Below are 20857 nucleotides of genomic sequence, written 5' to 3'. Positions count from 1 at the left end.
ATTTGCCATACCATATTCTCTACACTGAGACAAATTCTTACCAGTAGAGTTTTAAGGAAAAAAAGCAAAATATTTCTTGTAACCATGTCTTAATTCAAATAAAACAGAAAAGTAGATCAAGAAGTTGTATATTTCTTTACGTGAAGAATGTTCTATGGTGTGTAATAGAGCTACAGAGTTTGTCTGTTGAAGGAATAGATCTTAAATCAGAATTATGCAATAATTCCAGACAGTGTATGATTTTGCAATCTCTCATCTAGTTTGTCTGGTTCCAACATTATCCAAGATATTGAATAGTACCAGGTCTCCTTCGAGGTTTGAGTTGATGTAAAGTCACATCTGTTTGCTTCCAGATTTATCTTAAAGATCTAAGAAAAGTTCCAAGGTATTGTTATGCTTTTTGTGCAGACCTGGTTAAGACCTACATGATACAGCCTGCAAGTAGTGCCCTTCCATCCTTTAATATAGTCTTCACAGAACTTCAGCTTTCAAAGCACCTGTCCTGTCTTGCCTGATCAATCCTGTGAAAATGAGTGGAATTCCACAGGTGGGGGAGGCAGAGTGATTTCCAAGGTACACAGGTAGTCTGGTAAAAGCATACAGCAGACCCAGACCCCTTTGTCTTCTGGAGGCTTTCTGAGGGTGATGGCAGGAGAACAAAAGTGGAATTGAGAAAGAGAGTTCTAAACAGAGGTGGCAGTTTGAAGGGACAAAGTGCGAAGGAAGTCAGAGAAGGGTGGAAATTAGTGGAAAGGGTAAGAGCCTCCCTCCAAGGAGAATGAGCTGAGGTGGTGTGTCAGTGGCTTTTGGGGGAATCTCATTCCACCAATGGCAAAATGGAGCCCAGAGAGGGGGTGGTTTGCCCAAGGACGTCCAGCACTTTGCCAGGTGGACACTAGATCCTGAGCCCAAGAATCCCGATCCCAGTCCAGGAACTTCCTTCGGTCTATCACAGGGTCAATGGGCCAATGGGCCTGAAGCAGGTAGGAGCAGAGTTGTCACCCGAGTAGATGGAAACTCTGCCCAAGGCTGGCAGCGCCATTAACCATCAAAGACTCAAGTAGCCAAGTCCAAACAATCCTAGCAAACGACTTTGTAGCCCCGATTTTCACACTGTGAGGCCTTTCACAACTTCTAGGTCAGGGCAGCATCAGAAATGCCCGACCGCTATTCAGAGACTTTCGGAATCTTCTGAGATGATGAGGCGCTTTCGGAAACGTCACGGAAGAAATCAAACTTCAAACGGCCGATATTTTGGAAGGGCCACAGTGTCCTAAGATATATTCTGAAATATTGGAGACTATGGGAAAACGGTTAGGAAGCAGGCTAAATCTGCGAATTGGCATTCGAAAATTTCCGGAGCTTCTCGAGGAGCACACGAGAGCTCTCGCCTCTTCAGGATCTATTCAGGAGTCTTGGGTCCCTGCAGACCCATTTGTCGCCTAAACCGTGAGCGCGACTGATGCCAACAGTCCCTCGGCAATTTCCGGAAGTGTTCGGGATTGGCCCGAGAGTGGCGCCCTCTGACGGCGGGAACTGTCACCACCAGCAGCGCCCGGCAGCACCAGTATGCGCAGACGCAGTTGCGCGCTAGCGGCCGTTCAGACCGGACGTGGTTGCTGCTGAGGTCACTTCCGGCGGGTGACGGTGCGGACGGGTCAGAAGCGTAGAGGCGGCGGCAAAATGGCGGCGCCTGAGGAGCGGGATCTAACCCAGGAGCAGACAGAGAAGCTGCTGCAGTTTCAGGTAGCAGCGAGTACTCGGTGCAGCAAATGCCGCCACGGGCTGGGGAGTGGGCCCCTGGAGGAGCCCAGAACCCTCCTCAGATTGGGCCCGAGAATCTTCTCAGACCAGCGGCAGCCCCCTCCCCCCAGACGCCAACTGCCCAGCTGCTCTCGGCCCCCGAGCCTCTGTTGGTCCCTGGCCTTCTAGCCAGGGTTGCGGCCCTCTCCTCTCCCCTCAGCGGGTCAGCTTCCCTGGTTTCCTTTAGCGATACCCGTCCTCAACCATTCTTCCCAAGCCGGTTACCCGTCGGACCCTCTCCGCCTTTCGACTCTAGATCTACGGAGATGCTTAATCCCTACCGCGTAGCTGGCCTCGTTAAGGGTCTCTGGGAAATCTACCAGCATCCCACGCTATTTCTACAAATATTTATTGATGGCTTCTTGGGTGCCTGGTGTCCTGTATTGGGCGCTGTGGTGGGGGAGGGGGCATACTTGGCCCCCACCCTAAAGGTGTGGGAGGACACCACCTAAGGAAACAATGCAACAATTAAAAGTGTCATCAGTGGCGTCTGACGGGGTTTTTTTCACCCTGGGCTTATTCCTGGACTCATGTTCTTGACAGTTCTTGAGGTGGGTGGTAACTTGCAGAAATCTGCTTCCTTTTGGTGGTGGTTGTCATGTTAAGAACTTCTGGCACTAAGCACTTAATTTCCGAGTTGGAGAATATGGTTGAAGGAGACCACTAGGGTGGATAACCTTGGCTGTTTATTACTCTAATGGATACCAGTTTCCTTATTTCTAAAATACTTCTCTTTAAAAATGTCTACCCGGTAAGGATATTGTGGAGATCAAATGAGTTTTGGGATGTATGAAGGGCTTGTAAACTGAAATGTTTGTTCCCAAGCAGTATCGCTACCATTAATCATTAACTTAGGATAGAATTAAAGTTAGTGGTACACTTATTTCCTAATGTAAAGTGTACAGAACATTCATTAATTCAGCGTTATTTACCAAGAACTTTAGTGCTCAGGCACTGCTAGTTCGGGTGCCATTTATTGAGTACTTACAATGTTGTTAAGTACTTGGCTAAACACATGGTGTACATGATCGCTTTAATTTTTTGTTTTTAAAGATTTTATTTATTTATTTGACAGATCACAAGTAGGCAGAGGGGGGGGGGGACAGGCTCCCAGCCATGCAGAGAGCCTAATGTGGAGCTGGATCCCAGGACCCTGAGATCATGACCTGAGCCGAAGGCAGAGGCTTAATCCACTGAGCCACCCAGGTGCCCCACATGATCGCATTTAATACAACAACTCTATGAGACTCATGCTGTTACAATCCCTATTTTACAGATGAGGAATATGAAGCTTAAGAAGTAACATATTTAGGTTACACACCCAGTAAGTGGTGGTAGCAGATTTAAAGCCAGGTCCATCTTTCCAGAACTTTTCCTGAGCTTTTGTGTGCTGTACCACCTGTGTAAATATCAGTGTATAGCTGAGAGTGGAATGCAAATGTTGTGGTATGTCTTTTTTTTTTAAACAAATTATCACTTTTCTGCACATTCCTTGATTAGATTTCACTATAATTTGAGGTTAATTTTTCTTTAAATTGAGCAGTGGGTTGGAAGTGTGTTAATGGAAAAGTGCTATTATAGAAACAGTTGACATTTGTTTGGAGTTTTGAGTAGAGAAATTGAAGACAGCAAATTAGGATCAGAGTGAATGAATATCAGACAACCAGCCTTCTCTCCCTGGTAGACCCCTTATTTCAGAATTTGTTTAATTTGACAGGCCATTTTACCCCTTACACAGCTCTTTAAAGTAAGCTTCGAGAGTAAGTGTTACAAGGTGATGTGAGTTATATGTCATGATGTACTTAGTCTGATACTGGGAAGGCATGAATTTGTGGTAGTATTTCTGAGGTAAAGTTCATGGGTACCTTTCTTTTGTCTTCGTTGGGCATTTTTAATCAGTAAGGGGTGAGTGGTAGGTTAAAGTTGTATTAAGATTTCTTTGTGAGGGATGCTTGGGTGACTTAGTCAGTAGAGCATGTGACTCGTGATCTTAGGGTTGTGAGTTCAGGCCCCACACTGGGTGTAGAACTTAAAAAAACAAACAAACAAAACAAAACAAAACAAAAACCAAAAAAGCAGATTGCTTTATGAAACTGGATTTACCAAGGCAAATGCATTTTTGTGTTCCTTAAGCAGTTGCTGGATGAGGTTCACCATTCAGTTGCCATTGAAAATTCTTTGAAACTTACTAGGTGTCAAGCATTATACCAGGTATTTAATGTACCTTAACTCCTTTAAACCTCTTAATAACATTGTAAGGAATTAACTCTCGTTCATTTTGTTAAAGAAACAGGTTCTGAGAGGTCAAATAATTCACACTAGTTAAGTGGCAGAGATTTAGAAATCCATACCCATAACCGTCTTAGCTATAACCTATTGGAGAAGCAAGATACAGACATAAATGAATAATGAGTATCCTGCAGGATATTAGTGCCCATGGTGTAAACAAAGTGCTGTGGGAATTTAGGGAGAAACAGGAGTATCCATGGAGGTGGGAAGAGGAGAGAAGAGAGAAGGATGACCTAGGAGTTAACCATTTATTAAGTATCTACTATACCTTAGGCATGGTGCTAGATAGGTAGTTGATAACTGTTACGCTTAATTCTCCCAGTAGACTTGTAAAGTGCCGTAGATGATATAGCTACTCTTAAGTGGTGAAACAGCTATTGAAGTATTTGCCTAAGTTCATTTAGTTATTAAATAGTGAGAATGGAATTTTATTTATTTATTTAAAAAGATTTTATTATTTATTTGACAGAGAGAGATCACAAGTAGGCAGAGAGGCAGGCAGAGAGAGAGAGAGAGAGGAGGAAGCAGGCTTCTTGCTGAGCAGAGAGGCCGATGCGGGACTTGATCCCAGGACCCTGAGATCATGACCTGAGCTGAAGGCAGCGGCTTAACCCACTGAGGCACCCAGGCGCCCTGGAATTATATTTAGAAGCCTGGTGGGCATGGGTCTGGGTCAGGCTTGAAGGTTCAGCTCTTCCCACTGTACTTTGCTAGTTTTGAAGGAGGAATAGAATTTCAGCAGGTGGTAGGCAGAAGGATGCTCAAAGCGGAGGAAATGGCTTGAGCTATGTATGAAGATGGAATAGTATGGAGTGTTGTGATGGATTTAGAGAATTGGAAGTGGAAAACAAGATTGGATAGGTAAATTAGAGCCAGATTTTGGAGGCCTTTCAAAGCTGTGCAGAACGGTTTAAAATTTAATCTGTACACATAGGTAGCCATCAGAGTTTTTTTCCCACTAGAGAGTAACGTAACAGTAGGTTTCAGGTTTGCTTCACTAACAGTATGGAGTATGTGCTTGGAATATCCCTAGGAGTCCCGACAGAACTGGGAGATACTGCTAGGAGCTAGTTCTCAGTATGTTGCTTCATTTGATACATTGAAACTAGCAAAAGTGAATTTTAGAAATCTTAGGTTTTCTCTGTCATGTTTTTTGTGATATGTGATTTGACCTGAACTCCCTAGAGTAGATTTATCACACTTACCAGTCCATTTGCTGTTTTCTAAGATTTTTTTTAGTTATCCTTTTCTCCTGTTTGTTTTGGAACCAATTGAGTATGAATAGCGAATGCACACATTTGTTTTAAGCTGTTTCAAATGGAGGGAATAGGTCTTTAGAGTTAATGCAGGGACGCCTTGGTGGCTCAGTTGCTTAAGTGTCTGCCTTTAGCTCAGGTTATGATCCCAAGGTCCTGGGATGGAGTCCTGCTTTGAGCTCCTTGCTCAGTGGGGAGCTTGCTTCTCCCTCTGCGTGACATTCCCCCTGCTTGTGCGCGAATGTGCGCCCTCTCTGACAAATAAGTAGGTAAAATCTTTAAGGAAAAAAAGTTAATTCAGGGGGATGCCTAGGTGGCTCAGTTGCTTGTGTCTGCCTTCAGCTCAAGTCATGGTCTCAGGGTCCTTGGATTGAGCCCCACATCAGGCTTCTTGCTCAGCTGGGAGTCTGCTCTCTCTCCTTTGGCCCCTCTCTCCCACTCATGCTTTATCTCTCAGTCTTTCTCTCTCACTCAAGTAAATAAATAGAATCTTTAAAAAAGAAAGAAGAATTAATGCAGGTGGGTAAGGTTACTTTTACAGAAATCCATTTTCTCAAATTTCCAAATATAACAGACTCCCCTAGTGCCTTGGTTTACTGCTTCTAGGTTGCTGTTTGAACCCCTGGAGAAAGATGACATGGACAGAGAGAAGGGGCTAAAGGAGCTATATGCGTGGCAAGTGGAGGAAGAAATGATCCCTTTCTACTTTTGTACAGGTGTAAGAAATTTCTTTCTTTTAAATGAATATTAGGATGTATGATCTTTATTCTTTTAAATTATAGAAAGTTAACCCTGAACTCTGGCCTGTAGAATCAAGCTTATCATACACTTGGAAAATCTCTTTTTGGCTTCATCTGACTCTTTTATTACCTAAAAGAAAAAGAATAACACAGTGCTCTTTGTTCATGTATTTACAAAAAATCAGAGTGATCTGTGTGAAGTTTTTGACCAGGAACTTCGTATTATAGGAAAACCATGAGCTTTGAAACTTGGGGCAAACCTGAATTGCCTTTCAGCTTAGCTTCTCTTGAGTCCTGTGACCTTGGGCATGTTCCCACTTTCTTGAATCTTTCCTCCCCTATAAAATGGGGATACTATTACTTAATTCACAGTGGTTTTTGTGTTTTTTTACGTAAAAAAAAAAAAACCCAAAACTACCAAGTAATGCATACTTTATGGAAGTTGGTAACATAAAATCATAAAAGTGTAATTAAATTTAATCTTATTCCCCTTTCCTCATTCCCAGTTTGTTGTGTCTTTGTATATTTTTTTCTTCTGCATATACAGATACACATACTTAATGTATAAGCTCTCTTACCCTTCACTTGGCTGATTAGTTGAAGCAGATGGCTTCTGTTTCTTAAGATCTACTCTGTAATATGTCCAGGTAGTTTTGCTTTCACCAATGGAGTTGTACTCTTGACAAAAGTCAGTTTTATTTTTTAAAAATTTTTCAAGATTATATTTATTTATTTATGAGAGAGAGCGCGTGTGCGTGCGAGCACACGCAGGCGGGGGAGCCACAGAGGGAGAGGGAGAAGCAGGCTTCCTACTGAGCAGGGAGCCCCACATGGGGCTCAATCCCGGGACCCCAGGATCATGACCTGAGCCGAAGGCAGATGCTTAACCAACTGAACCATCCAGGCACCTCAAAAGTCGGTTGTATTTGCTCCCAAATCATTGTGTGCTGGTTATATTTGTCATAAAAATATAATTCATAAACAATTTAAGCATCAGTGTGAGAGGTTTTTTTTTTTTTTAATCTGAAAGCTAAAGTAAATGCTTTGGGAAAGATCTATAGGGTCAAGTTGCTAGAATAGGTGTGGGCAAGATAGATATATAGATAACTTTGGGAAAAAAATCATTGAGATTCAGTATTGTGCACTTAATTCTTGTCAAGTATTTGGAGTTCTTCCACTCCAAGAAATTAAATCAGTGTCTTATGGATATGGTTTATGCTAGAAAGACTCCAAAAAATGCTGGTGGACCCATGCCCTTAAGAAAGGGTAGGCTTTGGGGCGCCTGGGTGGCTCAGTGGGTTAAGCCGCTGCCTTCGGCTCGGGTCATGATCTCGGGGTCCTGGGATCGAGTCCCGCATCGGGCTCTCTGCTCAGCAGGGAGCCTGCTTCCCTCTCTCTCTCAGCCTGCCTCTCCATCTACTTGTGATTTCTCTCTGTCAAATAAATAAATAAAATCTTTAAAAGAAAAAAAAAAAGGGTAGGCTTTCATCAAAAAATTGCTGCATAGATGTGTATGCTTTATGTTTTAAATGAAATATATGTGTATGAAATGTTTTTATTCCTCACTTTAAGTGACTTTTTAAATTAATTGACTAGTAAGTCTTATTTTCATTGGATAAGAGCTTCTGCTGTCTCTGTCTTAATAGAGGTAGGATCGTATAATTCTTAAAGTTAGCACAGCATAGTAAGTTGTCATGAAGACAGGCTGTGAAGTAAGACAGCCTAGTTTTGAATCCTAGCTTCTCCAGTTAATAACTTTGTCACCTTGGGCAAGTTACTTAGCCTTTCTACTTTAGTTTCTTCATGTGTGCAGTTGCTATATTACCTACTGCAAGGTGTTGTTTCAGTAATTAATGTTAATATATATAAAGCCCTGGCAAATGTTAAGTGCTTGAATGTTAAACATTATTGTAGTTATTACTTTTTGTTTTTAAAAAATTAAGGGACAATCACGTTTTCATTTTTTGGTTTCATACAGCTAATGTCACAGTGAATATCCTTGTCCACAAACATTTATCCCATTCTCAATAAACTTTTTTTAGGATCTGTTACGTGCTAGTATAGTTTTAGGCACAGGATATAAGGGAATATTAAATATAGTTCCTACACTTGTGGAGCTAACATTCTAGTGGGAGAGACAAAGAGTCTAAATAAATGGAATGAATATAGGCTATGTTAGATGGTGATAAATGCTATGGAGAGAAATAAACAGAATTTTGGGGGGGGTGTTTAACTTTTTTTTTTTTTAAGATTTATTTATTGGGCACCTTGGAGGCTCAGTCATTTAAGCGTCTGCTTGGGGCTCGGGTCACGATCTCAGGGTTCTGGGATCGAGCCCCGCATCAGGCTCCCAGCTCAGCGTGAGTCTGCTTCTCTCTTTTTCTGTGATCTCTCTCACTATCTCTTAAATAAATAAAGGACCTAAGATCTTTTTTTAAAAAAGATTTTATTTATTTTAGAAAGAGGGAGGGAGAGAGGTAGAGATCATGCTGCCTGAGCAGGGGAGGGACAGAGGGAGAGAGAGAGAGAAACTTAAGCATTGACTCCCTGCTGAACCTGGAGCCAGAGTTGGGGCTCCATCCCAGGACCCTGAGGTCATGACCTGAGCTGAATTCAAGAGCTGGCCACTTAATCAGCTTAATCAATTGAGCCACCCAAGGGCCTGGAGAGTGGGATAGTGGGGTGTTTAATTTTAAATAGGATTATCAAGGAAAGGCCTCGATGAGAGTGTATCAGTTATGTGAAAACCTAAAGGTTAAGTACTAAAGAAATCATGTGAGTGCTTAGGGGAAGAGGATTCCAGATAGAGGGAATAAAGCATGTAAGAGTTCTAAAGCATGGCCTCAAGGGACCTTGTCCAGGAATGGCAAGGAGGACAGTGTGGCTAGTACCAAGGAAGGGAGGGAGGAAGGAAGAAAGTAGTAGGAGACAGGGTTAGAGAGTTAAAGGCAGGGCTAATTCACAAATGGCCTTGTAGGCTATTGTAAGGATTTTGGCTTTAACTCTGAAGCAAGGTGGATTTTGAGTGATGACAGGATTTATGATATATTAGGGTCACTCTGGCTGTTTTCTTGAGGATACCCTCAAGGAAGGTAAGGGAGGAGTAGGGAGACCAGTTAGGAGATCTTTGCAGTGATGCAAGACTGCTTGAACCGGATGAAGTAGGAAAGTAATCATGAGGAGTAGTTGGATTCTGAATATATTTTGAAGATAAAGTGGATGGGATTTTCCTAAGGGGTTGTATGTGAATGGAGAGAGAAAGGAAGAAAGTAAAGATATCTCAGCTTTTTGACCTAAGTAACTAGAAATGGAAGAGTCATTAACTGGGATAAGGAGGGCTATGGGAGGACTACGTTTGGGTGTAGGGGTGAGGTGAGTAACTCAGTTTTGGTCATGTAAAGTTTGAGGTTTCTGTTAGACATCAAGTGAAGATGTCTAACTGTATATACTATTACTGAGGGCAGGAGAATAATCTAGGCTAGCGATGTAAATTTGGAAATCATCTGTATGTAGATAATATTTAAAACCCTGAAACTTGTTTGAAGTCATCTGTAGAGCAAGAATACATAAAGAAATTTTGAGATTTGAAGGTATTTTTGATATTATGTGGTCACTTAAACATTTATTGAGCGTTTACAGTTGACCCTTGAACAACATGGGTTTGAACTTAAAGTGGTTTTTCCCCAATAAATACAGCACTGTAAATATATTTTCTCTTACCATTTTCTTAATAACATTTGCCTTCACTAGCTTACTTTATTGTAAGAGTACAGTATATAATACAAACCTACAGAATACATGTTAACCAACTGTGTTATCAGTAAGGCTTCTGTTCAACAGTAGGCTATTAGTAGATAAGTTTGGGGAGTCAAAAGTCGTACTTGATTTTCAGCTGCATGGAACTCTGCTCCTCACTTCCATGTTGTTCAGGTGTTTACTGTATTCTGTCCACAGTGCTGTAGATCCATTGTGTTATTGATTACTCTCAAAAAATAAATGGTGTAGGTTCTGATATTGGTGAGTAAACTAAAATTAGTACTTAATTTACCTAAGGTTAGTAGCAACAAGCTTAGATTTGAATCTAGAACACTGGATTCTTTCTTCCTCTTTCCTAGCACTGCCTCTCCAGCATTAGGTATTGATTTGTTTTAAACTACAGGTAAGTGACTAGGACCAATAACAATAGCTATGTGGTAGGGTTTTGTTTTTGTTTTTGTTTTTCTTAAGATTTCTTTATCTGAGAGAGAGTTTGTGTGTAGTGGTGGGAGGGGTAGAGGGAGATGGAGAGAGGCTCAGGCAGACTCCAAACTGAGTGCAGGGCTGGACGTGGGGCTCGATCCCATCACCCTGAGATCATGAGCTGATATCATGTGGTAGTTTTAAGAAAGCAAACACAGCAAAGCAAGTCAAAAGTATGGTACTAATTCTGGATATCATCACTCAGGATAAAAGTGGACTTGTTAAGCAGAAAGAAAGAAGAATCTCAAAAGTGGAAATGAATGAAGAGGACAGTTCTCCCATACTTACAGATCTGAGAGAGAAAATGATAGAAGACTTCAGAGGAAGAAGTATCTTCAGAGGAAAGCCAGGTTTCAGTTAGACAATGAAAGTGAAGGAAATGTTCGGAGACATAGTTATGGATATAGGGGATATTGCTGGTATAGCAGACCTTTTATTTCTGTAGAACAGAATCCTCGTGCTACTGGTTCAAAACAAATGTACTTTGTATGTTTTGATAGCTCCTGTCAGACTGTTTTCCATACCCTTGCCCGCATTGGATGGTAGCTTTTTGAATTTTTGTCAGTATGATTAAATTTTTAAAGTTCTTGTTTTAATTTTGCACTTTTAGTGGTAGTGGTGGTTGCAGATTTTGGTTTTGGTTTTCAGTCAAGTTTAAATGACTAATGCAAACACTTGTTTTAAGCTATTTCTAATAGGAAAATTAGGATAGAATAAAGAACTTCAGGGCAGGGATTGGCTTTTTGGCTCCCCTTTTTTTTTTTAAGATTTTATTTATTTGTCAGAGCAGAAGCAGGGGGAGCAGCAGGCAGAGGAAGAAGCAGGCTCCCCACTGAGAAAGGAGCCTGATACAGGACTCAAACCTAGGACCTAAGATCATGACCTGAGCCGAAGGCTGACCCTTAACGGCCTGAGCCACCCAGGTGTCCCCCAGTCTCTATTTTTAAAGAGATAATGTCGGTGTCCCTGGGTGTATGGGAGGTTTGTAGAGTAAAAATGCTTATTTGAAGATTGAATCCCATTCCATAAACTTCTGATTACTGATAGATTGAGCTTTTTTTTTTCTTTTTTAAATTTTGTAAAGATTATTTATTTATTTGACAGGCAGAGATCACAAGTAGGCAGAGAGCCAGGCAGAGAGAGAGGGGGAAGCAGGCTTCCTGCTGAGCAGAGAGCCCAATGTGGGGCTTGATCCCAGGACTCTGGGATCATGACCTGAGCCGAAGGCAGAGGCTTTAACCCACTGAGCCACCCAGGCACCCCTAGATTGAGCTTCTTCTGGTTAATTTACACTTACTGTGTAAATTGCCTGCTTATCCTTTGTTCATTTACTGTTGGATTATTTGACATTTTATTATCAGTTTGTAGTTCTTTATATAAAAAGGGATATTGGTCACATACTGCAAATATTTTTCATGATCTCTTTCATCTTTTATTTTGTTATCTTTACATTTGTTTAAATTGTTACCAAGTTGACATTTCTTTTCCTTATGGATTTTGGGTTTTCGGTTCTTTTTAAGAATGCTTGCACTTAATGAAGTTATACAAATGTTCTCTTTTGCTCTCTTCAAAATGTTTCATGGTTTTCTTTCCCCCCCCCCTTTTTTTTCAAGATTTTATTTATTTGACAGACCGAGACCACAAGTAGGCAGAGAAGCAGGCCAAGAGAGAGGAGGAAGCAGGCGCCCCGCTGAGCAGAGAGCCCGATGTGGGGCTCTATCCCAGGACCCTGGGATCACAACCTGAGCTGAAGGCAGAGGCTTTAACCCACTGAGCTACCTAGGCGCCCCCATAGTTTTTTTTCTTTTTTTTTAAAAGATTTTATTTATTTATTTGAGAGAGAGACAGTGAGAGAGAACATGAGCGAGGAGGTCAGAGAGAGAAGCAGACTCCCCGTGGAGTTGAGTGCCGGATATGGGACTCGATCCCGGGACTCCGGGATCATGACCTGAGCCGAAGGCAGTCGTCCAACCAACTGAGCCACGCAGGCGTCACATGGTTTTCTTTTTAAAATCAGATCTTTAATCTTTAATCTTTAATCCATGTGGAACTTTATTTTTTGTATATATAAGAACCTAACTTTACTTTCTTCCACTGGAAATTATAGGTTAGCTGAATAATCCATCCCTTCCCCCACTGTGAGTAGTCCTCTTTATCATACTGTATTCTGTTTCACCATTACTGGATTAATAACAGTGGGCTTTACACTAAGTTTTAATATCTGATAGGATAGGATTCCTTCCTATTTATTTATTTTTTGACAAATTATTGGTAATTCTTACAAGGTTTTTTATATACTTTTTTTTTTTTCTAAAGAGTTACTTATTTTTAGAGAGAGCACACGGAGGGGTAAAGGGGGAGGGATAGAGTCTTAAGTAGACTCTGTGCTAAATGTGGAGCCAGACATGGGACTCGATCTCATGACCCTGAGATCAGGACCTGAGCCAAAATCAAGAGTCTGGATGCTTAACTGACTGTGCCACCCAGGTTTCCCTTTATATACATTTAAGAGTCATTTTGTGCTGTTGCCGGATTATTGGAATGGCCTAAAATGTGTATATTAATTTGGAACTGGTTGACATTCAGGAACAGGTACATCTCTTTATTCAGATGTGTCACATATCCTTTAAAATGTTTTTTGTAAATTTCTTCATCTAGATTTTGTATGTTCCTTATTAAATTTATTCATAGGTATTTTATAGTTTTGGTCATCCTTGTAAATAGAACATTCCTTTATTCTAAATGGTACTGATAGATATTCAATGATATTCAGTAGATATTCAATGCTGTTGAATTTTGCACATTTATCTTAAGTTTTTGGTTCTTTTATCTAATTTCTTGTCATGTTTTCTGATCATTACTAATAGTTTTCTAATTTGGTCTCTTGGGCTCTTTTTTAAAAATAACAATTTTATTGAGCAATAATTCATATACCATAAATTAACCCTTTTTTAAAAAATACACAGTTCAGTGATTTTTAGTATATTTACAGAGTTGTGCAACCATTACCAGTATTTACTTCTCAGTCATTTTTATCATACCCACCAGAAAACTGTGCCTATTAACAGTCACGAGGTTCATCCATGTTGTAGCTTTTTTTTTTTTTTTTAAAGATTTTATTTATTTATTTATTTGTCAGAGGGAGAGAGAGAGAGAGCAAGTGCACAAACAGGCAGAGTGGCAGGCAGAGGCGGAGAGAGAAGCCGGCTCCCTGTGGAGCAAGGAGCCTGATGTGGGACTTGATCCCAGAACCCTGGGATCATGATCTGAGCCAAGGCAGTAGCTTAACCGACTGAGCCACCCAGGCATCCCATGCTGTGGCCTTTTTTTTTTTTTAATTTAATTGTATTTTTATTTTTTATTTTTTATAAACATATAATATAGTTTTATCCCCAGGCGTACAGGTCTGTGAATCGCCAGGTTTACACACTTCACAGCACTCACCATAGCACATACCCTCCCCAGTGTCCATAACCCTATCCCCCCTCAACCCCCCCCTCCCCCAGCAACCCTCAGTTTGTTTTGTGAGATTAAGAGTCACTTATGGTTTGTCTCCCTCCCTATCCCATCTTGTTTCATTTATTCTTCTCCTACCCCCTTAACCCCCCATGTTGCATCTCCACTTCCTCATATCAGGGAGATCATTTGATAGTTGTCTTTCTCTGACTTATTTTGCTAAGCGTGATACCCTCTAGTTCCATCCACATCGTCGCAAATGGCAAGATTTCATTTCTTTTGATGGCTGCATAGTATTCCATTGTGTATATATACCACATCTTCTTTATCCTTAATTTCTTTATCCTTCTTTATCCTTAATTTCTCTTATCTGTTGATGGACATCTAGGTTCTTTCCATAGTTTGGCTATTGTAGACATTGCTGCTATAAACATTCGGGTACACATGCCCCTTCGGGTCACTGCGTTTCTATCTTTAGGGTAAATACCCAGTAGTGCAATTGCTGGGTCATAGGGTAGTTCTATTTTCAACATTTTGAGGAACCTCCATGCTGTTTTCCAGAGTGGTTGCACCAGCTTGCATTCCCACCAACAGTGTAGGAGGGTTCCCCTCTCTCTGCATCCTCGCCAGCATCTGTCATTTCCTGACTTGTTAATTTTAGCCATTCGGACTGGTGTGAGGTGATATCTCATTGTGGTTTTGATTTGTATTTCCGTGATGCCGAGTGATATGGAGCACTTTTTCATGTGTCTGTTGGCCATCTGGATGTCTTCTTTGCAGAAATGTCTGTTCATGTCTTCTGCCCATTTCTTGATTGGATTATTTGTTATTTGGGTGTTGAGTTTGCTAAGTTCTTTATAGATTTTGGACACTAGCCCTTTATCTGATATGTCATTTGAAAATATCTTCTCCCATTCTGTCACTTGTCTTTTGGTTTTGTTAACTGTTTCCCTTGCTGTGCAAAAGCTTTTGATCTTGATGAAATCCCAGTAGTTCATTTTTGCCCTTGCTTCCCTTGCCTTTGGCAATGTTCCTAGGAAGATGTTGCTGTGGCTGAGGTCAAAGAGGTTGCTGCTTCTGTTCTCCTCAAGGATTTTGATAGATTCCTTTCTCACATTGAGGTCCTTCATCCATTTTGAGTCTATTTTCATGTGTGGTGTAAGGAAATGGTCCAATTTCATTTTTCTGCATGTGGCTGTCCAATTTTCCCAGCACCATTTATTGAAGAGGCTGTCTTTTTTCCATTGGACATTCTTTCCTGCTTTGTCGAAGATTAGTTGACCATAGAGTTGAGGGTCTTTTTCTGGGCTCTCTATTCTGTTGCATTGATCTATGTGTCTTTGTGCCAGTACCATGCTGTCTTGATGATGACAGCTTTGTAATAGAGCTTGAAGTCCGGAATTGTGATGCCACCAACTTTGGCTTTCTTTTTCAATATTCCTTTGGCTATTTGAGGTCTTTTCTGGTTCCATATAAATTTTAGGATTATTTGTTCCATTTCTTTGAAAAAAATGGATGGTATTTTGATAGGAATTGCATTAAATGTGTAGATTGCTTTACGTGGCATAGACATTTTCACAATATTTATTCTTCCAGTCCAGGAGCATGGAACATTTTTCCATTTCTTTGTGTCTTCCTCAGTTTCTTTTATGAGTACTTTACAGTTTTCTGAGTATAGATTCTTAGCCTCTTTGCTTAGGTTTATTCCTAGGTATCTTATAGTTTTGGGTGCAATTGTAAATGGGATTGACTCCTTAATTTCGCTTTCTTCCGTCTTGTTGTTGGTGTAGAGAAATTCAACTGATTTCTGTGCATTGATTTTATATCCTGACACTTTACTGAATTCCTGTACGAGTTAGTAGTTTTGGAGTGGAGTCTTTTCGGTTTTCCACATATAGTATCATATCATCTGCAAAGAGTGATAGTTTGACTTCTTTGCCGATTTAGATCCGTTTAATTTCCTTTTGTTGTCTGATTGCTGAGGCTAGGACTTCTAGTACTATGTTGAATATTAGTGGTGATAATGGACATCCCTGCCGTGTTCCTGACCTTAGCGGAAAAGCTTTCAGTTTTTCTCCATTGAGAATGGTATTTGCAGTGGGTTTTTCATAGATGGCTTTGATAATATTGAGGTATGTGCCCTCTATCCCTATACTTTGAAGAGTTTTGATCAGGAAGGGATGCTGTACTTTGTCAAACGCTTTTTCAGCATCTGTTGAGAGTATCATATGGTTCTTGTTCTTTCTTTTATTAATGTGTTGTATCACATTGATTGATGGATGTTGAACCAGCCTTGCAGCCCTGGAATAAATCCCACTTGGTTGTGGTGAATAATCCTTTTAATGTACTGTTGAATCCTATTGGCTAGTATTTTGGTGAGAATTTTCGCATCTGTGTTCATCAAGGATATTGGTCTATAGTTCTCTTTTTTTGATGGGATCCTTGTCTGGTTTTGGGATCAAGGTGATGCTGGCCTCATAAAATGAGTTTGGAAGTTTTCCTTCCATTTCTATTTTTTGGAACAGTTTCAGGAGAATAGGAATTAGTTCTTCTTTAAATGTTTGGTAGAATTCCTCTGGGAAGCCATCTGGCCCTGGGCTTTTGTTTGTTTGGAGATTTTTGATGACTGTTTCAATCTCCTTACTGGTTATGAGTCTGTTCAGGTTTTCTGTTTCTTCCTGGTTCAGTTGTGGTAGTTTATATGTCTCTAGGAATGCATCCATTTCTTCCAGATTGTCAAATTTGTTGGCATAGAGTTGCTCATAGTGTGTTCTTATAATTGTCTGTATTTCTTTGGTGTTAGTTGTGATCTCTCATCTTTCATTCATGATTTTATTTATTTGGGTCCTTTCTCTTTTCTTTGATAAGTCTGGCCAGGGGTTTATCAGTCTTATTAATTCTTTCAAAGAACCAGCTTCTAGTTTCGTTGATTTGTTCTTTTGTTTTTTTGGTTTCTATTTCATTGATTTCTGCTCTGATCTTTATGATTTCTCTTGTCTGCTGGGTTTAGGGTTTCTTTCTTGTTGTTTCTCTGGCTCCTTTAGGTGTAGAGTTAGGTTGTGTACTTGAGACCTTTCTTGTTTCTTGAGAAAGGCTTGTACTGCTATATATTTCCCTCTCAGGATGGCCTTTGTTGTGTCCCACAGATTTTGAACCGTTGTGTTTTCATTATCATTTGTTTCCATGAATTTTTTCAATTCTTCTTTAATTTCCTGGTTGACCCATTCATTCTTTAGAAGGATGCTGTTTAGTCTCCATGTATTTGGGTTCTTTCCAAATTTCCTCTTGTGACTGAGTTCTAGCTTCAGAGCATTGTGGTCTGAAAATATGCAGGGAATGATCCCAGTCTTTTGATACCGGTTGAGACCTGATTTAGGACTGAGGATGTGATCTATTCTGGAGAATGTTCCATGTGCACTAGAGAAGAGCGTGTATTCTGTTGCTTTGGGATGAAATGTTCTGAATATATCTGTGATGTCCATCTGGTCCAGTGTGTCATTTAAGGCCTTTATTTCCTTGTTGATCTTTTGCTTGGATGATCTGTCCATTTCAGTGAGGGGAGTCTTAAAGTCCCCTACTATTATTGTATTATTGTTGATGTGTTTCTTTGATTTTGTTATTAATTGGTTTATATAGTTGGTAGCTCCCACATTAGGGGTATAGATATTTAAAATTGTTAGATCTTCTTGTTGGACAGACCCTTTGAGTATGATATAGTGTTCTTCCTCATCTCTTATTATAGTCTTTGGCTTAAAATCTAATTGATCTGATCTAAGGATTGCCATCCCTGCTTTCTTCTGATGTCCATTAGCATGGTAAATTGTTTTCCACCTCCTCACTTTAAATCTGGAGGTGTCTTCGGGTCTAAAATGAGTTTCTTGTAGGCAACATATAGATGGGTTTTGTTTTTTTATCCATTCTGATACCCTGTGTCTTTTGATTGGGGCATTTAGCCCATTAACATTCAGGGTAACTATTGAGAGATATGAATTAAATGCCATTGTATTGCCTGTAAGGTGACTGTTACTGTATATTGTTTCTGTTCCTTTCTGATCTACTACTTTTAGGGTCTCTCTTAGCTTAGACTGCTTGTTGCTGCTGGGTTGGTCTAGAACTTTTTAGTTGACAGAACTAAGAATATGTGGTATATACATAGACATACAAATATATTCTTACTTTATTTCATGATAAAACAGTTTGATATTTGCATTTCAGATTCAGGACTACCAATTCAAATTCTGCACTACACCTTACCTCTCTTGTCATCCTTCTTCATGCCAAAAACTTGGTTCTTAGTGATACTACATGGCTATTCCTTTACTTCATCACATAATCAACACTTAACTGTCTCAAAATAACAATACTCATATACTAGTAGCAATATGATTATCTGAAACAATTTAAGCCTCTTTTTCTGCATGGTATATTTTCATTTTACTATGTACTAAAGTCATTTGGGATAGTCTCTTTGTCATTCTTGAAGCCACCAACCCAGTATATTTATTTGATTTTGATTTCTCGTGTTTAGGGATTGCTGCTGCTTTTTAAAATTTGTCTTATAAATATTTACATATTATAAATATGTAAAATAAATATAGATATATTTATGAATATGTTTTTTTTTAATATTTTATTTACTTGAGAGAGAGCAAGAGCACAAGAATGGGGAGGAGTCAGAGGGAGAAGCAGACTCCCTACTGAGGAGGGAGTCGCATTATGGAACTCAGTCCTGGGACTCCAGGATCATAACCTGAGCTGAAGGCAGTCACTTAACCAACTGAGCCACCCAGGTGCCCTATGAATATGCTCATAAAGAAATCTAGCTTCTTTTTTTTAAGATATTTTATTTAATTTGTTTGAGGGAGAGTACAAGCTGGGGGAGGGAGAGGGACAAGCAGACTCCACGCTGAGCATGGAGCCCCACATGGGGATCGATCCCATGACCCTAAGATTACAACCTGAGCAGAAATCAAGAGTGAGTCACTTAACCCATTGAGCTACCCAGGGGCCTCAAGATGTTTAAGATTTTTTTTTTTTGGCGGGGGGAGAGAGCAAGAGCATGTGTATAGGAGGAGGAGGGGCATAAGAAAAGGAAGCTAGAATCTCAGGCCGACTGCCCTCTGAGCATGGAGCCCAGTGTGATGTTGGGGTACTCGATCTCATGACCCTCAGATCACAAGCTGACCAACAGAGGGTCGGTTAACACTTACTGCGTGCACCCCGCCCCCTCATCGCCTGCCATTCTCCATCCAACAGGGCTGCCCTGTTCAGTGGGAAGCCTGTTTCTCCCTCTTCCATTCTCTCTGCTTGTGTTCCCTCTTTTGCTGTCTCTCTCTCTGCCAAATAAATAAAATCTTTAATAAAAAAAAAAAAAAGTATTTGAGTATGTGTAAGTTCCTATTGAAATTAAAGAAATATCACAGGGATCAAAACTACAGCATAGGGAATATAGTCATTCGAATCGTACTCTGGTATGGTAGTATGGTGATGGATGGTAGCTACACTTGTGGTGAGCATAGGAGAATGTATAGAATTGTTGAATCACTATGTTATGCACCTGAAACTAATGTTACATTGTGTGTCAGCTATTCTTCAGAATAAATAAATAAAAGGAATGAAGTACTAAAAAAAAAAATTACAGAGAAATCAAACAAAAAAATCCACTATCCTCAGTTAACCCTCTAATCTATCTGCATTGCCTCTACCTAGTGTACACTTTATTTTTCCTTTGGATATTTCAGTAACGTTATATTAGTGCCCTTAGTTTCAGATCTCCTTTTCAACTTCAGCTTTCCTACTTTTTCCAGAACAATTTCTTAACAAACATTTCATGTCACTCTCTTAAGACTTTTTTATTCGCTTTGCATTGATCAAAACTGCATAAATCATTTTTTTTTTAAGATTCTATTTATTTGATAAAGAGCAACACAGAGAGGGAACACTAGGAGAGGGAGAAGCAGGTTTCCCACTGAGCAGGGAGCCTGACGTGGGCCTTGCAATCCCAGGACACTGGGCGTGAGCCAAAGGCAGACGCCCAACGACTGAGCCACCTAGGCGCCCTGCATAAATCTTTAAATCTCCTGAGCTGACCCATACTTTACTGTCCAACCCGATAATTCTACCCTTCCCCCCTCCTTTTTAAAAGATTTTATTTATCGGGGCACCTGGGTGGCTCAGTGGGTTAAGCCTCTGCCTTCAGCTCAGGTCATGATCTCAGGGTCCTGGATGGAGTCCCGCATCAGGCTCTCTGCTCGGCAGGGAGTCTGCTTCCTCCTCTCTCTCTCTCTCTCTCTCTCTCTGCCTGCCTCTCTGCCTACTTGTGATCTCTCTCTGTCAAATAAATAAATAAAATCTTAAAAGATTTTACTTATTTATTATTTTTTTTTCAAGATTTTATATATTTGACAGAGAGATCACAAGTAGGCAGAGAGGCAGACAGAGAGAGAGGAGGGGAAGTGGGCTCCCTGCTGAGCAGAGAGCCTGATGTATGGGGCTCAATCCCAGACCCTGAGACCATGACCTGAGCTGAAGGCAGAGGCTTAACCCACTGAGCCACCCAGGCACCCCTAAAAGATTTTATTTTTAAGTAATCTCTACACCAGATGCGGGACTTGAATTTACAACCCCGAGATCAAGAGTTGCATGCTTTACCCATTGAGCCAGCTAAACTGCCGCATATCCTTTTCCTTTTCTATTCCAATGATACTTTGTAGACTTTCTAGTTCCCCTAATGTAACATTCTTTTTCATGCTTCTGTGCCTCCATACCTAATCCTCCCTTGCTCTGAAACACTATCTTCTGCTAATTTTCAGTTTGGAATTTTGTGTCTTCCTTTGCATTTTCCCCTAGTCCCTTGAAAGACTTAAGGATTATTTTAGCACTGGTGTGTTGTCAATACAGTCATGTATATGTCATTTTACTCCACAAAATTACTGGGGATTGGGACTTTGATTTCTTTGATGTACTTGCTGCAGGACAGTTGCTGAATTAATATTTTTTGAATGAGTTGAGTAATTCACCAGAAATCTCACTTAACCAGAGGGGGTTTGTTCCAATTGTTCTTAATGTTTTTTT

The 20857-nt window shown here is 40.4% G+C and overlaps 1 protein-coding gene across 3 annotated transcripts in view; it reads left to right on the top strand.

Annotated features, from left to right (window-relative positions):
• The first annotated feature begins 1644 nt into the window (after window positions 1–1644).
• FAF2 (Fas associated factor family member 2) overlaps window positions 1645–20857 on the top strand; it is a 67364-nt gene continuing 48151 nt past the window's right edge. Inside the window, exons 1-2 of one of the 3 annotated variants that reach the window (XM_044229091.1) lie at window positions 1672–1746; window positions 5955–6066. In XM_044229091.1, coding sequence (XP_044085026.1) covers window positions 5986–6066 — 81 coding nt within the window. In that variant the 5' untranslated portion in view covers window positions 1672–1746; window positions 5955–5985. Of the gene's footprint in view, window positions 1747–5954; window positions 6067–20857 lie in introns of those variants that run through there. The other 2 variants (XM_044229100.1, XM_044229108.1) reach the window with 2 other exon arrangements.

Source organism: Neovison vison, chromosome 1 (genome assembly GCF_020171115.1).
Source record: "Neovison vison isolate M4711 chromosome 1, ASM_NN_V1, whole genome shotgun sequence".
Classification (NCBI taxonomy): Eukaryota; Metazoa; Chordata; class Mammalia; order Carnivora; family Mustelidae; genus Neogale; species Neogale vison.
This window is presented reverse-complemented; position numbering and strand designations above follow the sequence as displayed.